We start from the raw sequence: 19,301 nt of genomic DNA on the forward strand, positions 1-19,301 counted from the left end.
TTTACTTTTGTGTGATAGTAATCTTTAAAAGTATAAATATAGTATAATACCAAATTTATTTTTTCCATTAAAATATATTTTTCCATTAAAATATATTTCCATTATAATATGTGTTAATATATCATATTTTAAATTTTGGTTTACAAACTCTAAGTTAAAGAATTTTGCTTAGGAAAATATTAAAAATGTTCTTCTAAATATGGAATTCTGGAAGGAAAGACACTCGGTTACTCTCTCTACATGTCCAGGTCCTTTAAAGGAGTCCTGACAGAGGAATTCTATAAAATAAACAATTGCTTGTAACTAAGGCCTTTCCAGAAATATTCCTTTCCTGCCATCTCAGAATCTGTATATTAGTATACCATTTTTTGGTAAGACTTTAGCCAAAAACTGTTTAACTTAAACATCGATAACTAAACCTGTGATGTACAGTTGTCTTCTTTAAAATGTAAACATGTAATTAGAATAAGTTACTCTCAAAAGTATTCTTCAAGCAGAGTTTTTCTTTTGAAAATAGATTTAAAATTCCCAAGTGTTCTTAATCTGTATCTGAGCTTTATTTGTTGTAATAGTTAAACAAATGTGGGAAAGGAATGTCAACTCAAGATAAATCAGGTTGCTGACACTGAGAGTTAGCTTTTCTTCCTTTTCTTTTTCCTCATTAGCTCCATCTTGAAAATAAACTTTTGCTCTATTAGTGTATTTGTCTCTATTTTCAGTTTTTGAAAAAGTGAAACACAAATCTTGGTATTCTTAAGATAGAAGTCATATCAATTTATTATTTCATTTCAGTCCCTGTTTATTTGGCAGATTAGTTAAAATAACCATATTTTAATATCAGTATCTGTGGTATCAGCCCAGGGTATTTATGGACTTACACCAATTTCCTCATTAGAATTATTTAGAAAACATTTAAATTTTATTTAGGATTTAGGTACACCTTAAACAATTTAGATTCAGAAAAAATATTTGAATCATGAGTTCAGAAATAAAATAGCAATCTAAGTAACAATGCCGTACTATATTAATACATTAATCATTAATTTTAGAAATGTGTTGCTAGTGATTATTGGTAATATTTTATTCCCACATATAAAATAATATGGCCAATGACTTTTAATCCTTTCTTTCTTTTTTTTTTTTTTTTTTTTTGAGATGGAGTCTTGCTCTTTCATCAGGCTGGAGAGCAGTGGCGCGATCTCAGCTCACTGCAAGCTCCGTCTCCCGGGTTCAAGTGATTCTCCTGCCTCAGCCTCCCAAATAGCTGGGACTTCAGGCATGCGCTACCATGCCCAGCTAATTTTTGTGTTTTTAGTAGAGACGGGGTTTCACCATATTGTCCAGGATGCTCTCCATCTCTTGACCTCGTGATCTGCCCACCTCAGTCTCCCAAAGTGCTGGGATTACAGGCAGGAGCCAACGCGCCCAGCCAATCCTTTCATCTTTAGTACAATGTTTGTTTTTTTATAGAGACGAGGTCTTGCTGTGTTGCCCAGGCTGGTCTCGAACTCCTGGGCTCAAGCAGTCCTTCTTCCTTGGCCTCCTAAAGTGCTAGGATTACAGGCATGAACTGCTGTGCCAGCCAATACCAAATGTTTGTGTGTGCTCTTTAAATAGTAGCTAATTGTTAAAATTAGGGAAAAATGTTTGATTTTTAGAGGATTGGGCATCATATATTCAGATATGTGATTGTCTAGATAAACCCTAATAGCCTTCCATTACAACATTAAATGGTTCAATTAAATTCTATCCTCAGAGGAAATTGAACTTCAGATCAATTCTGGATTTAAGTGTAAATGGAAAAACTGCCTTAGTAATAACTTAGATTTCTATGAATTCTTTATAGTCTACTCCAAGCCCTTTGTAACTAAAGTACTGTTTAAGATTTAAACATCTTAGGCCTCTGAAAGAGAATGTATACAAACCCCTGTACAAAAGATATCAAAAACTGAAATTTATTTAGCTTATATGATACTTATCCTGTGGGAACTTTAAGAAGTATTGTGTGTTTTTAAAACTGAACTGAGGAAGCAAGATTTTGTCTGGAATCAATACCCTGCCCCCAAATGATCCACAGTACATCCAAGAAGCACATTTCTGAGTGCAGATGAAGGATGCTTATTTTGTAAATGTACTTATAGCTAATTTTATTATCACCAAACCAGATATTACAGGATGTAGAAGTAAGAATCTCTTATTTCTTGGTATATACTCTGTGCTGGGCACTGCGCTAAGTAATTTGCATGTATTATCTCATCTCTTATTTAATTCTTAACAGTAACCTTGGGATAAAGGTAGTATTTTTATACCATTTTACAGGTGAGGAAATTTACCAAGTTTAAATAATTTACCTACAGTCACAGTAAAGTCCCCAACCTCAGGTACTTTATAATGTAGAGGAGGAGACAAGATGCATAAAGAAGTGACTATTAATAGTAATTTTAAAACAGCTATTACAAACCGGTATAAAATTATATGCCATGCAGATAACAAATGTCCAGAATTAAAAGGAGTGTCTCTACTGCTGGAGGTTTGAATATTTAAACAAAATAATGTATGTTAATTTGAACACAGTGCATGATGCATATTATATTTACTTCTATTATTATTATGGGTAAGATGTGGATGGGTGTAGAGACAGAGTAGAAAGAGGTACCTCATATGTAGAATCTGGAAAAAAAATGTAGAATTGTGGACAGACAGTAGGGGTGGCCAGAATATAGTTTGTATAGCATAGTGATACAATCTAGACTGGTAGATTGTAGTTTTATCTTAGAAGGCTTTGTGTGTCATGCTGAAACATAACTGAGCCTCCCACAGGCTAAATGGCTAAATTCGTTCTGCAGCATTCCATCCTCTGCTTAAGTAGCTTCTGGTGACAGGGCTCTCACAGAAAGCCTCATTAGGCACAGATTTTTTTCCTTTGGAGGATTTTTTATATTAGGAAGCACCTTTTATTGAAGAAAATCCCTCCCACTGTAGATTTCACTCCTTGAAATTAGGCAAACAATGTAGTCACATAGAGTGAATCTGCATGTCAGACATTTGAGGATGGCTGTCATGCTTCTCTAGGTTTTTTCATAACCTGGGCTACTGTTACCAGTTCCTTCACCCAAACTATATTAAGCTTGACACTGAATTCCTCTCTTTTAGTCAGTTTGTCTGGCAGCTCTCCTGGAATTAAATTTTAATTCTTTCAGATGACTACACATTAAATGGTGATGGATTGGGTTTTGTTCTTTCCAGACTATATATTTTTGTTTCATCTATAATTCCTAGCATTGCTTGGTCATAATTTTTTTTCTTAGAACCATGATTATATGCATTATTAATTAGTTTTAAAAATCAAATCTGCAAGAGTAATTTAATCCTAGAATGAGAATGACCTATATATAAGTATTTCAAAAATCATTTATTTGTAATGAGTAAAAATGTTGAAAATAAGGCTTACTTTTATTTTTCAATATGGTAATTATCCTTTTCATATGTTAAGGTTATATTCTGTGCCTTGGACTTTATGCATAATTATCATATTTAAGTCTCATAGAAATCTTATGAGCAAAATGTTACTCCCACTTAAAGTATAGGTAACTGAGGCTTAGAGAAGTAAAATAATTTGTAAAAGATGCTCATAACCACTATACTATAATGTTCGAACCCTGATTCCATTAATGCTTTTTGTTGTGTTGCCTTTACTGCTAATCGTGTTCAATATTCCCATGAGGGAGGCAGTCTTTGACTTTTTGTTTATGATAAAGATTATTAAAGTGCTTAAAGTTTTTTATTGTATAGCATGTTTTATTATCAAGCAGGTTTTAGTTTTTTAAATTAAACTGATCAAAAATAATAAAAGCTGATAGCTCTATGACGCTTGATTTAAGAGAACAAGAATAGGGAGCAATATTTCAAGAAAATCATTCGTATAGTTTTTCAAAACTGTTTAGTGTCAGAGGTGCCCCAAGACTGCTCCCAGGTTTATTGTTTCACTAGAAGGACTTACAGGGCTCAGTGTATAGTTGCACTCATGACTAAAATTTATTATAGCAAAAGAATACAAAGCAAGATCAGCAAAGGAAAAAGGTGCATGGGACCAAATCTGGAGGAAATGAGGCTCAAGTTTCCAAGAGGCCTCTCCCATAGGGTCACATAGAGAGTGCACAATTCCTCCAGCAGCAAATGTGGCAAGACATGCCAAGCGTTGCTGCCATAGAAGCTCAGTAGAGACCACATACCCAAGGTTTCTTAAGGGCTTGTTACATAGGCACCTCGTGGTGAGTTTCTACCAGGATTCTAGACTCTCAGAAGGAAAGCAGATGTTCAACGTTAACCATATTGTTTATCCAAACAGTTAAGGCACAGAGAGCAACTCTTAGCATTTAGAGAAACTTTTTTTTTTTTTTAAATGGAGTCTCGCTCTGTTGCCCAGGCTGGAGTGCAGTGGCATGACCTCGGCTCCCTGCAAGTTCCGCCTCCGTGGTTCAAGCAATTCTCCTGCCTCAGCCTCCTAGTGGCTGGGACTACAGGCGTCCACCACCACGCCCAGCTAATTTTTTTGTATTTTTAGTAGAAACGGGGTTTCACCGTGTTAGCCAGGATGGTCTCGATCTCCTGACCTCATGATCCTCCAGCCTTGGCCTCCCAAAGTGCGAGGATTACATGTGTGAGCCACCGCTCCCGGCCAGCATTTAGAGAAATTTTTATGTCACTGTTGGCCACAGCTTACCAGCTAAGTTTCTAGATGCCAGTCAAGGGCCAACTTTGCAACTAAGTCTTCTATGGATGGGCAGTCTGGGGCTTACTATGTTAGGTTTTACATAAGATTTAAGAGTTACTGGGGAAATTACAAACTACTGTTCACTTGATAATATGGACAATATTTAATTTGAAATTTATTTTTATTAAAATAATTTCTACTTAATTAAGGGTATTTTACTGAATTTGTTAATATATTACTCTGTCTTTATCAGTCTGTTCCTCCAGCTATTGATTTCAGGTATTGAAATAATTTGAATTTCTGTGCATGGAATTTTTTAAGCAACCAGCATTGAAAAGTTAAGTAGTAGAAAGGTTTTTTTTTGTTTGTTTGTTTTTTGTGTTTTGTTTTTTTTTGGTTTTTTTTTGGAGATGGAGTTTCGCTCTGTCAATGACACGATCTCAGCTCACTGTAGCATCCGCCTCCCAGGTTCAAGCCATTCTCCTGCCTCAACCTCCCAGGTAGCTGGGACTACAGGCATCCGCCACCATGCCCAGCTAATTTTTGTAGTTTTAGTAGAGACAGGTGATCTGCCAGACCCGGCTTCACAAAGTGCTGGGATTACAGGTGTGAGCCACCACGCCCAGCCTGAAAGTATTACTTTTAAGTATTATTATTATACTTTACTTGATAGAAATAACCACTGCTATTGTATTATATCATACCAAAGCATATATTTTATCATTTGGGCTACCTAGAATTATTATTTTTTGGAAATGATGTTATATATAATTATAAATAACAAATGACTTGGTAATAAAGGCTATATGATCTTCAAAACCAAACTAGAACTAGCATAGATAAGCCCTTCTGTTTAAACAGGTAACTCTGGTTGAAAGAAGGTAATGGCAGTCTTGTCTCTTTTTTCCCTTTTTTTTTTTTTTTTTTTTTGAGACGCAGTCTTGCTCTGTCGCCCAGGCTGGAGTGCAGTGGCCGGATCTCAGCTCACTGCAAGCTCCGCCTCCTGGGTTTACGCCATTCTCCTGCCTCAGCCTCCCAAGCCACTGGGACTACAGGCGCCCGCCACGTCGCCCGGCTAGTTTTTTGTATTTTTTAGTAGAGGCAGGGTTTCACCGTGTTAGCCAGGATGGTCTCGATCTCCTGACCTCGTGATCCGCCCGTCTCGGCCTCCCAAAGTGCTGGGATTACAGGCTTGAGCCACCGTCTTTTTTCCCTTTATTATGAATGCATAACACTGGATGTTCTGTTAGGCAAGGGATGTTGTTTCTTGTTTTGTGGCCAGTGCATAGCACAACCAACATTTGGCATATAGTAGGTGCTTAAATATTTATGAATGAGTGAGTATGTGAGTAGAAGGAGTAACTGGACTGGGCATGGTGGCTCACACCTGTAATCCCAGTGCTTTGGGAGGCTGAAGTGGGATGATTGCTTGAGGCCAGGAGTTCAAGACCAGCCTGAGGAACATAGTGAGACCCCTGTGTCTAAAAAAAAGAAGAAGAAGAAAAAGCGTAACTGGGAAGGGGTGAGGTATCAGGGAAACTTTTATCATTTAAAAGATTAACTGTGTAAATTTTCAATAGCCTAATTTCTCGTGGTAGACCTTTTAGAATTTTCAAAGTATAAAACAAATGCAATCTGACTCCCTTTTCTTTTTTTCTGTTTTAAAGAGAGGCGGTCCCTCAGTCATGACTTTAAAGATTTTCTTTTCTAAAACATTGATTAACCAATGGATTTTGATTGATTCATGGATTTTGAAAAGAAAGGATTGTTGCTAAGTTATGTTGCTACCACTTCACCAAAGATGTTTCTTTATTTCCTTTACAGTAACTCTCAGGAGCCTTCTCCGCAGTTGACTTCCTCAGTAGCTTCCACACGGAGCATGCCTGAGAGCCTGGACAGCCCAGCCTCCGGCAGACCAGGAGTAGCCAGCCTCACAACTGCAGCTGCCTTCAAGCCTGTAGGATCCACCAGTGTCGTCAAGTCACCAAGCTGGCAACGGCCAAACCAAGCAGGTAGCCCAAAAAAATATCTTACTTCTTGCTTTTCATAATGAGTGTCATTATGAAAATGTGTTCTGGGATATATGGTAGAATTCACTGGTAAAACCCATTCTCAATAATCTAAGATTTAGAAAGGACTGTCAAGATTAACTATAGCTCTTTTTCTCTCTGAGACATCTCATAAACATTCTTTGTGTGTATTTGATACAGTTGCATTTGCTATTCATAATTGTAGGATTGGGCATTTCCTTGTTTCCCAGAATACTCAGGAAGCATGTGTTGAATTGTAAATTTGGGTCTTATTTAATAACAAAGTATATTGTTGTAAGGTTATGCTTGGAAATACAACATTTTAGTTTTGATGATGCGTACAAATAACAACCACAGAAACATTATTGCCATCAAACAATTACTGAAGAAAGCATCTTCCAATTCTTGTTCTCACAATTTATGTAGCATAGGGTAAGAAGGACACAGCACTAGAAAGAGCATTTGAGCAGCAGGATGGAAAAGCTTGACCTCAGTCTGGAAACCTGAGTTGTCATTGACTTCTACAGATTAACAGCTTTAAATAAAGTCACATAACCTCTTTGATACCCTCAGTTTTCTGGTCTACAAAATGAAGAAAGACTAGCCAGGTGCGGTGGCTCACACCTGTAATCCCAGGACTTTGGGAGGCCAAGGTGGGCAGATCACGAGGTCAGGAGATCAAGACCATCCTGGCTAACATGGTGAAACCCTGTCTCTACTTAAAAATACAAAAAAACTGGCCAGGCGTGGTGGTGGTCACCTGCAGTCCCAGCTACTTGGGAGGCTGAGGCAGGAGAATGGTGTGAACCTGGGAGGCAGAGCTTGCAGTGAGCCAAGATCATGCCACCGCACTCCAGCCTGGGCGACCTAGCGAGATTCCGTCTCAAAAAAAAAAAAAAAGAAGGACTAAATCATTTCCTATTTCTCCCAACATGAACAAAGTTTATGATTATGTAACAAAAGTACCCCTTTTAATGGGAAAATTGGACTGTACTTAACTGTTGCTAATCTCAGACTTAGCCTTCATCTCTTCTCACTCTTTATGGTCTCCCTGGGTGATCTGTCATCCAGGTTCCTTCCATTGCTTAGTCATCGATAATTTACAGATCTTTTTCTCCAACTAAGTGACCTGTTTGCCATCTTCTGGTGGCACCTCAAATCCAGTATGTCTGAATATACCATTTCCTATCTCTGGGAATTGCACATCCACTCAGTCACCAAAGCTAGAATGTAGACTTTTAGACCCCACGCCCCACATTCTCACAGTACCTAACATCTAATGGTTTTACTTTCTATTATTTCTCAAATTTCTTCTCTGTATCATCAGAGCCATTGCTTTGATTCATGCCTTCATTGCAAATGACTTCTAATTTCCCTGTCTCCTTTCCACTCCTTCAGTCTGTCCTCCATACCTCCATACTGCAGCAAGTGATCTTTCTTTTTTTTTTAAGAGACAGGATCAGCCAGACGTGGTGGCTCATCCCTGTAATCCCAGCACTTTGGGAGGCCGAGGCTGGCGGATCACGAAGTCAGGAGATCGAGACCATCCTGGCTAACACAGTGAAACCCTATCTCTACTAAAAATACAAAAAACTAGCCGGGCGTGGTGGTGGGCACCTGTAGTCCCAGCTACTTGGGAGGCTGAGGCAGGAGAATGGCATGAATCCGGGAAGTGGAGCTTGCACTGAGCTGAGATCACGCCACTGCACTCCAGCCTGAGCGACAGAGTGAGACTCCGTCTCAAAAAAAAAAAAAAAAAGAGACAGGATCTCACTGTCGCCTAGTCTCCCAGGCTGAAGTGCGGTAGCACAATGATAGCTCACTGTAGCCTCAAACTCCAAGGCTCAAGTGATCATCCCACCTCAACTTCCCTAGTAGCTGGGAATTTTTTTTTTTTTTCCCAATAGAGACGGAGTATCACTATATTGCCCAGGGTGGCCTCGAACTCCTGAGCTTAAGTGATTCTCCCACCTTGTCTTCCCAAAGCATTGGGATTACAGGTGTGAGCTATCATGCTTGGCCAGCAGCAAGTGATCTTTCTCAAACTCTGATTTGCTGCTTTACTCCCCTGCTGTGGATGCTTGACTGTCTCACCCTTCCTTAACATAATCATTTAGGACCTTTTATACTTTGGCCCCTCCTGACTTCTCAACCTCATCTCCTGCTTCACCCAATTTATAATCTGTGCTTGGATGCACTAAACCATCTTCAGTTTCTAAGACATGGCATATTACTATGCTTTTGAAAGTTCTTACCCCTCTGTGCAGAATATACCTCTTCACCTAGCCCTCTAATTTCTAGTCTTCATCAGTTTTGGGATGAGTGCTGACTGAGTACCCAAGGGCCACTTTTCACAATGTGACAGCTTTAAGAATTTATCATAGCTGAGTGCGGTGGCTCCTGAGGATCACTTGAGCCCAGGAGTTTGAGATCAGCCTGAGCAACATGGCAAAACCCCATCTCTACTAAAAATATAAAATTTTAGCCGGACATGGTGGCACGCGAGCCTGTAGTCCCAGCTACTTGAGAAGCTGAGATGGGAGCATCATCTGAGCTCAGGAAGTCGAGGCTACAGTCAGCTGTGATTGCACCACTACAGTTCAGGCTGGGCAATAGGAGTGAGATACCTTGTCTCCAAAAAAAAAAAGAAAAAAATCACTCATTATTCTTTTAAGAATATTTTTGAGATTTGTAAGAGTGAATTTTTAGTTAATTTAATTAGGAATCCATCTTTGTTTTTGTAATTTTCACGGGGTTTAAATATATTAGACACTAAATAAATTCCTTTTTATAAATTATTTTTAGAAAACTTTATTTATACAGTCTATATTATAGTGGCATGTGTTACATGTTACTAATTTTACTAAGAAGCTAGAAGTGGCCGGGCACAGAGGCTCACGCCTGTAATCCCAGCTCTTTGGGAGGCTGAGGCGGATGGATCACGAGGTCAGGAGATCGAGACCATTCTGGCTAACATGGTGAAACCCCATCTCTACTAAAAATACAAGAAAAATTAGCTGGGTGTGGTAGTGGGCACCTGTAGTCCCAGCTACTTGGGAGGCTGAGGCAGGAGAATCACTTGAACCCATGAGGCAAAGGTTGCAGTGAGCCAAGTTCACGCCACTGCACTCTAGCCTGGGTGGCGAGTAAGACTCCGTCTCAAAAAAAAAAAAAAAAGAAGCAAGAAATATTTCTGTTGTGTCGGAAGGAGGACAGGCCATGGCATATGAGTTAGACTATTTTAGAGGAAAGACTTATTACTTCTAAAAACTTAAAATATTTAGTCTAATATTATTAGTCTCTGAAATTTCTGGACTATTAACTGACTTAGCATAACCTATTCTCTTGGGGAAAAAAATGCCAAGCTCAGCCCCATACATTTTTGAGTTATTTCTATTTATTTAAAGCCTATGTATGATGATGAAGATTTTCTGTAATTATTTTGTGCATTTGAATACAGAAAGTAATTTTCAGAAAAATGCTATTGGTATGGTAATTGGAAGCTAACAGGAGAATGTTTTGTAAAAAGCAACGAAAAGATTAAATTTCTGAGGTAGCAACTGAAGAGAAGGCACAAAGTATATGGACAGTGGAGGACAGAAAGTTTATATACGGCTTTTGGAAGTTCAGAAGTTTATGGTTAAAATACTGCTCTGCCTCTTAAGTGGAAAGAAAAAATTCATTTCTTTTGAACTCTTGCCGAATATATAGTACAGCAAAATTACCACAAGAGGGCGATGGAGTGCTTTCTCCAAGCCTAATTAAATTTGTGAGAATAATCAAAGTAGGCCAATATTAGCAAATATAATAATGAGTCACATGGTTAGTATTTAAAACATTATGCTTTTTCTAGAAAATACAAATGAATTTTATATGAGCAAAACTACAACAGTATAAAACATTATACATTATATAACATTATAAAGCAAAATTATAAAAAGATTGTTTTCCTGTTGTGGAGTCACAGTTGAATTACATCATAACTCTTAGCTCAATTTTGAAAATATTTACTGAGCTCTTATTTATCTTGCTCCAGGTGCTATAAGCAGGCATTTAATCAGTTATTATGTTGTGGCAAAGTTAGCTTATTTTGTACTATTTTGGACAATTTAAAAATAAATACAAAATTCCCAGCCACTCAAATTCTGCTGCCCTACACAATGGAATACCATAGTTTGAAGGCAATAACAACAAAATCATCTCAGAATGTACTCTTAGTCCTAGATAAATAGTTTCAAAAGCTTCCTGATGCAAATGAAAAAGTCTTGATTTAGAAGGTGATAGCAGATTCATCATGTGTTCATGCGTTCCTGTTTAAGTTATGGATACTAGCTTAGGTAAATTTGGTTCATTAGATACAAATATATGTATAAAATATTACTATCTTACAAATGTAATGAAATGTTTTTCAAAAATTCAGTCATAAAGTCATGAAGAGCCTTTCTATGTTGGAACACATCAGTTTTCTAATTTTAGTTTAATCATATACAAAATGAGAATGATTAATTCATTAGAATATAAGCAATGCTTTGAAAGATCTGGACCCATTGTTAATTGAGTCAGTTTTCTGACTGGTGGTGGCCCCCCAAAATAGAAATGCCTACCCTTTGCGGGTATGAATTTCAGAAGGTTAGCATTTTTGTGAGCCTCTTCCCTCTCTTCATCCCTCCTTTTCACCCTTCTCTCCTTTCTTCCCTCCCTCCCTCACTCTGTCGCCCAGGCTGGAGTACAGTGGCAGGATCTCAGCTCACTGCAACCTCTGCCCCCTGGGTTCAAGCGATTCTCCTGCCTCAGCCTCCTGAGTAGCTGGGGCTATAGGCGCCTGCCACCACACCCAGCTAATTTTTGTATTTTTAGTAGAGACAGGGTTTCACCATGTTGGCCAGGCTCAATCTCCTGACCTCATGATCCACCCACCCTGGCCTCCCAAAGTACCGGGATTACAGGCATGAGCCACCACGCCCGGCCTCCATTTCTTTAACTATTAAAATAAAGACCTTAAAAACTTCTCCTATAGCATTCTTGTGAAATCAAATGATATAACTAGGCTGCAGATACTTAGAGGATACTCAGAGGTTAACTTTCTATGGCTTTATTCCTTTTCTTAATGGCATTAATAACTTACATTGTTACCGTCCAAAAACCAGTTCTCATATGACGTCCCTGCTTGAAAATGTTTGGGGCTGTCTGCTGCCCACGGTCAAAATGCTTAGCTTCTTAACAGAACTTTTGGTGCCCTTGCAATCTCAGGCCAACCTTCTCCTCCAGCTTCATTTTATAATACTGTTCCCTATAGTCCACTCACACTGAAGTTCATGAGTTCATATCATTCCTTGGCACACACTTTTCTGCCTTGTACAAGCTGCTCCTTTTGGTTGAAATGCTTTTCCATCCCTTCTACTCCTGACAAACTTCTCTTTACCCTTTAAGACCAATTGTTCCCCCTTTGTGAAGCTTTCTTGAGCTCTCTTGTTACCTGTTCTTTTTCAATGCTCCTACAAAATTTCAATAGTCTTTATTATAGCATTCATGTTGTTCATTTTAATTGTTTACATAGGTGTCTTTTATGACTGTTTTTAGATTCCTTTGAGGACAGGGACCAACTCATACTGATCTCTGTTTTATGGCACCTAAACAATGCCTGGCACAGTTTATGGGCCCTCAGTAAATGTCCCCGAGAAAGTGAGTGGGTAGAGAGGTCGGTTGTCTTATTTAGGACGTCATACGATCTGAAGGATGCAGAATTCATCTGCCAAGATATTGTTCTGTCCTCTTACCAAACTTGAAATTCCCACAACAGTCATTGAAAAGGTGGGAGCACTGTCTGCCAAAGGCTGCTATTAGAAAATAAGCATGTTGCTAAGCAGAAGGGAGCTCCACTCTCCTTGAAGCATTTAACTCTCTTCAGAATTAAGATTGTGAACATGAGCAGTACTATAACTAGTAATACATTATTTATTTTCAGAAATTAAAAAATAATAATAGTTGTAAAGCCCTATGATAGGAACTTTTTTTTTTTTCTCAAACGTATGAGGGCTGGGCACTGTGGCTCACACCTGTAATCCCAATACTGTGGGAGGTTAAGGCAGGAGGATTGCTTGAGGTCAGGAGTTAGAGACCAGCCTGGACAGCATAGTGGGACTCCCATTTCCACAAATTAAAAAGAAAGAAAACAGTTGGCTGGGCATGTTGGTGCACGCCCATGGTCCCAGCCACTCGGGAGACTGTGATAGGAAGATCTCTTGAGCCTGGGAGGCAGAGGATGCAGTGAGCCAGGATTGTGCCACTGCACTCCAACCTGGGTGACAGAGCTAGACCCCCATCTAAACAAAATGTGATAATTTACTGCATATAAGGAACCAAGCAGTGGAATGCAGAGGAAATATTAGGAATGTGGGATCGCCTATTTTGTCATTGTAGACGAATTAACTCAGATGCAAAGCACCAGTATATAATATAGAAATTATCAAAAAGGTGCAAAGAAGAGTCTGATCAGACTATGAGTCCCAGGTCAGAGGCATGGAGGTGCGGATCAGTGGAAAGGGAAGAAAAAGACTTAAAGTTCTGAGGATACAATCTTGAGGTAAAGTATGTGTTTGTGTATAGTGAAGTCCTATTTTATGCAGGAATAATATTTTAATGTTTGTGCCTAAAACAAAATCGCATGTAGTCAACAATGCTTGAACATTTTTAGGAAGAGGCCAGTTTGTAGAGGGAGCAACATAGGCAAAAACTGAGAGACTTTGGCTTCGGGTAGGAAAGGCAAGTAGTTCGGTATGTTCAAGGCTGTCTAGTGGCCCAGAGAGAAGATTGAATGGATTAATGGGGGTTTTGAATGTAAGAGTGTGGACTTGATGCTGAAAGGAAACTATTAAAAGATTTATAAGCCGGAAGTGGCAAAATCAGACTTGCATTATTAAAAGATTATTATAGCATTAATGTGTTTAAAAGATCATCATGACTTCATTGTAGAGATTAAGATTAGAGTCCTGGAGACCATTTAAGAAGTTATTCAGGTAATCCAATCTGGAGATATGATAATGAATATTGCGCTGGGCAGTGGCAGTGTTTCGGAGACAATTCCCTTGGCAGGGTGACTGCAGGGTATTTATACTTTAACCTAACTGGGCTGCTGGTTTTAACCATTGCCCTCCCTGGGAGCTTGACTCCCTGTAGAGTACCTATGTATCCTCTGTTAAAACACCAGTGGAGTATTCAGTTTATAGCATATTAGAATGCTACCTTCATGCTTTCTTTAATTGTGTGTACACACAACTCCCAGTTGAGGCCTGTTTACTCTTATGTCCCTGGTGTTGACAAGAAATTAGTGGATTTCTTCTTATTATTAAAGGTGTCCATGGAGGCAGGCATTCTACTGAGGAAAATAAAAGCGTATATTGATATTAGTTGATATGATATTATGGCGACATACTCAAGGCAGTAGTGTTTTATTTAATATTAGACTTTTTTTTTTTTTTTTTTTTTGAGACAGAGTCTCACTCTGTCGCCCAGGCTGGAGTGCAGTGACTCAATCTTGGCTCACTGCAAGTTCCGCCTTCCGGGTTCATGCCATTCTCCTGCCTCAGCCTCCCAAGTAGCTGGGACTACAGGCGCCGGCCCCCACGCCCGGCTAACTTTTTTGTATTTTTAGTAGAGACGGGGTTTCACTGTGTTAGCCAGGATGGTCTCGATCTCCTGACCTCGTGATCCGCCCGCCTCGGCCTCCCAAAGTGATGGGATTACAGATGTGAGCCACCATGCCTGGCCAATATTAGACATTCTTAACCTCTGATAGTCTGTATTGAACAGATACCAATTTCCCTATAGTCTTGTTAAGGCACCATTCCCTTTATGTGAATTAGGTGATAGTATATAAGCTTTATCTTAGTGATTTGCTTTTCTCTATGAAACAGTTTGGATATGTAGTAAAGACAAAGACTCTTAATTCACAAGAATGTAAAAACAAAAGTTTATGATTCTTTTTTAGAATACAAGTTGTTTTGTGTTTTGAAGAAGCATGATACAAGTAAGCTATAAATATAAAAGTTATGACCTTTTGAAGGTCTTTTGGGGACAGTGTAAATTTCTTTTGATCTAATGAAAAGGGGGAAAAACGCAAACTTGCTTTTCAAAATGAATAGTTAGTTAATTTTTGCTTCTGTTGTACCCCATCTGAGGGGTTCTCACCATCCCTGTTTGAGGATTGGGAACTCATGAATACAGTGGGCGGCCTAAAAGGAACAAACATTTGACATTTAACAGTAGAATGATGACTATCATTGATTAGTAGTAATCATTGTTTTTATAATACTTTCAGTTGTAACAGATATTTTTATAAGAATGCACAATAAGGTAATGTCATTAAAATTTAAAATGTAAATAGGCATTATTTATCTAATGAGGTAACAGCCTCTGAGAAAAGTCAAAAGAATTGTTTAGAGTTCTGTAGTGAGTTGAACCCAGCTGTTTGACCTGAATACTGTATTTTCCTGAGTCACAAGACAGTATCAGTGAACATATTTAAGGAGGACTATATCTGTTAGGGATGGGATAGAAAGGATTCTTGCCTTGGATAATAGGGAGCTTCAAGTGACTGGCAACTGCTAAGATCTGTTTCAAGTAACATTTTCTTTGCATCTAAACTCCGTTTTTGAAATTTAGGTCATTTGGCTAACATTCTAGTTAATATGCTTTTTTTTTTGTTTTTGATCATACCCTGCTTCTGGTATGTGCTACATTTAGCAATAAAGAAAAGCTTATTTACTTCATTATGGACTGAGCTTTGGAGAGATCTGATATGTTGTTTTGGTGGTTTTTTTTTTTTTTTTTTTGAGAAAGACTCAAATATATTTGTGAGATTTGATTAGATCAAAGACTGAATGATGTACATCTCAGTTATAAGTGGATATAAATTCTATCTTTTATTTGAAGTCTAAGGGAGATAGGGGTGAGAAAGGAAATTACTGTTTCTACAACCATCCCAAATTTCATTGTAGGCTTTGCACTGCAGTAATAAATCGAGATAACTAGATTTGCTTAGCTAAGATGGATAGATTTATTGGTTCCATTTTAAAATTTTTATATGAATAAGTAAACTGCTACCAGTTGCGTATATTTCATCTCTTCTAATAATGTTTTATTGCCATCTGCTCCCCTGCATTTTGACATCATTAAACTAAACATCCCACTTGCTATAAAGCCCTGACTGGAGCTGTCCATTGTCAAAACTGGGGTGTGAAACATGTAAATATGCCCATCTCCTTACATAACAAGTAGATTTTTTGTTTCTGATTCTCAGGAAAAAATAAAAGTAACAACCATTAATTGCCTGTTTTCTTCTAATTGTTCCTTCATTGAAATTTATTTCCGTGTTGGAAGCTTTCCAGTGCTGATGCAAGGCCTCATCTGTGAAAGCTATTCTTTCTCCCTGTTTTCTTCTCATTCTGAGACTAAAATATTAAACCTTTTATAAGGCAGAGATCTATATTTGTTCATATATGCTTTTCATAGAGAATTGTTATTATTAACTGATGCATATGGTCTAAACCAAGGTTTGGCAAACAGTGTTCCTTGGTCACATCTGGCCCACCACTGATTTTTGTGAATGAAGTTTTGTTGGAAAACAGCTACGGTACAGTTGTTTACATATTGTTTATGGCTGATTTCATGCCACAGGGGCAGAGGTGAATAGTTGCAAGAGTCTGTAAGGCCCACGAAGCCTAAAATATTTACTCTCTGGCTCTTTACAGAAAAAGTTTTGTTAACACTGGTTTTCAAACGCATGAATAAGAATAGTGATACTTGATAATTCCGCATAGTAGTTGCAGACTTTATTGACAGCCATCAACACCCTTGGTAGCACTAGTCCTGAGATACTATGATTGCCTATTTGCTTGTCTGTAGTGCCTTTAAGAAGATAAACTCTTTCTGGGCAGGTATCTTATCCTTAAATGTATCTTCCACACCAGAAGACTTCTTACATCTAAAACATTGTATGTACTAAGTAGTTGTTGAATGAGTGGATGTTTCATTTTTTAACTATGTAAGATCTTATGTCAGAGTGTAATAATAATTGACACTTATAAAGCATTTCTTACCGATTCAAGGAAGTGTAAGTAAACAGTTTTACTACTTCATTTAATCTTCTCACCTTTTGAGGTAGTTATTATTACTGTTTTACAGATAAGGTAACTTAAGACCCAGAATGCTGACATATCTGACATCACAGCTAGAAAGCCCAGAACTAGGAGCCTGTGTATCTTGAAATTTAGATTTTATGCTAGATGTACTTCTTCTTCCACCATAAAATAGCTGACCTACCAACTCTGCTTTTAAAAGATACTAAATTAAAACATAACTTTGAAAAATGATAAAGTATCATTTATTTTGGAGAGCTAATGACTTTAATTGAGAGATATCTTAGGGAATTAGTGATAGTAATAGAAATGTAAGGTGTATCCCAGTTTTTAAATTCTGCAATAACTTGTATTCATCATTAGAGATGTTGTGGATATTGACATGGAGAAATCTTAAAATTTCTCTCTTTTTTTTTTTTCCTGCTTCATTTTTTTCCCCTACATGATTAGAACTCTATTTATATGGTCAACTTAAGCCATAGGTACCTTTCTCCTTCATTTCTGAAATTAGGCTGCTTTCTCATTTATATAAATGGTTGAAAATTGGTGGGAAAATGGTAAAAGCCAAACCCATTTAGCTTTCATGTGACTTTGGAAGTAAGACATGTCAGAACTCTAGACATAGTATGAGTATAAAATGATTTTAATGTATGTCCTTATGGTTTTATCATCCAAATATGAGCAAAATTTTACAAATTTAATATTTTAAATATATTCTAAGCTTACAAAGTCTGTATGAGTTTCCCATTGATCTTTAGTATTCCTGAGGTCATGAATTATGTCTCAGTTTTGTTTTTGTTTTTTTAAAAATATTTTAATTTTATTCTTTATTTCTTTTCTTTTCTTTTCTTTTTTTTTTTTTAAGAAAATGAAACACATTGGCCTCCTACAATAAAAGCATAGGCTTGTCTTCCCACTCTAAGTGGAAAATGGAACAGTGATATTAAGATGATTTAGAAAATTCTGGGCCAGGCACAGTGGCCCATGCCTGTAATCCCAGCACTTTGACAGGCTGAGGCCGGCGGATCATTAGGTCAGGAGATTGAGACCATTCTGGCTAACATGGTGAAACCCTGTCTCTACTCAAAAATACAAAAATAAACTGGGTGTGGTGGCGCATGCCTGTAGTCCCAGCTACTTGGGAGGCTGAGGCAGGAGGATCGCTTGAACCCGGGAGGCGGAGGTCACAGTGAGCCGAGGTCGTGCCACTGCACCGAGTGAGACTTAGTTTCAAAAAAAAAAAGAAAGAAAGAAAATTCTATGTATATTGTGATAAATAATTTGTTGACTTAATTGAACTCTGGTAGAACCAGATATGTTAAGATCTCATATCTTTATCTTCAAGGTACATACTGGGTTTCTTTTACTTGTGTCTCTGACCAAATGGAAGTTTTCTATATAAGATCAGCTAGGACAAAAAGGCAAGTCGATGTGTACTGAATTTTGATTATGTGTGATATAAGAAATTAAAAAAAGAACTGAACATAATCCAAGTCCCCACACTCACTTTAATTAAGATATTATAGATCCAGCTTAATCTGGGTTCTTAAAGTTGAAAGGCTGGTTGGCTAATGGAAGAAGCTAGCGTCCTGAAGCCTCCTGAAGATGTGGACATATTTGATACTTAGCCCCGGTTGCACCTGTTCCAGTGCTTTCTAGTGTACATACCAGCATTCTCCACTGCCTAGAGAAATGGTAATAGTTTAATCTGTCCAATTTGCTTTTAATCACTGAGTAAAAAAAAAAAAGTCCTTGATTTCATATTTTAAAAATTGCACAAATGTCTCCAGAATGTGCTTTCCTCTGATCCCAGATCTTGGCTTAACTTTCTCCATTTCTGTTGGATATGATTTCATGCCTGGATTATGAAGAGTAGACTGTTGTTTAGGCTTTCAACATAAGGAGCTTGACAGACAAAATGCACATATTCTGTGCTTCTCTTGGCCACCATCTGTTTGAGATGGCTGGGGAAGGGGCAGAGAAGAAAGCACTTGCTGCACACAATAGTATGCAAGCATGTTGCCATGACTGCTACCCAATTTAGTATGTGTAAAATTGCTACCATACCATTGAGAACATATTTCCTGAGATGTTGAATTATAATACTTTTATCTCCCCAAGAGTGCCACTTTGATGTAGCCCAGTTATTTATACAAGCACAACATTAGCCTCAGTGTTTTTAACAAGAACACCTCTTGCAGTTGAGTCAGTTGTTTTTCACACCAGAAAATCTCACATATGATCTCTGCCTTGTTGGGGCTGTCAACATTTGTCTTTTATCAGGGGGAGTATTAGTATCCATTGAATTTTTTTTTTTTTTTTTTTTTGAGACGGAATCTCCCTCTGTCACCCAGGCTAGAGTCCAGTGGCGCGATCTGGGCTCACTGCAACCTCTGCCTCCTGGGTTCAAGCGATTCTCCT

At 38.0% G+C, this 19,301-nt stretch overlaps 1 protein-coding gene across 3 annotated transcripts in view; it reads left to right on the top strand.

Moving 5' to 3' along the window:
* The window catches only part of PDLIM5 (PDZ and LIM domain 5), a 211,717-nt gene that overhangs the window by 154,903 nt on the left and 37,513 nt on the right, over positions 1 to 19,301 (top strand). For all 3 annotated transcript variants that reach the window (XM_023193321.1, XM_023193318.1, XM_023193319.1), the window contains one exon: positions 6,539 to 6,726. In XM_023193321.1, the coding sequence (XP_023049089.1) occupies positions 6,539 to 6,726 (188 nt within the window). The remainder of the gene's footprint in view (positions 1 to 6,538; positions 6,727 to 19,301) is intronic.

Source organism: Piliocolobus tephrosceles, chromosome 3 (genome assembly GCF_002776525.5).
Source record: "Piliocolobus tephrosceles isolate RC106 chromosome 3, ASM277652v3, whole genome shotgun sequence".
In the NCBI taxonomy this organism is placed as follows: Eukaryota; Metazoa; Chordata; class Mammalia; order Primates; family Cercopithecidae; genus Piliocolobus; species Piliocolobus tephrosceles.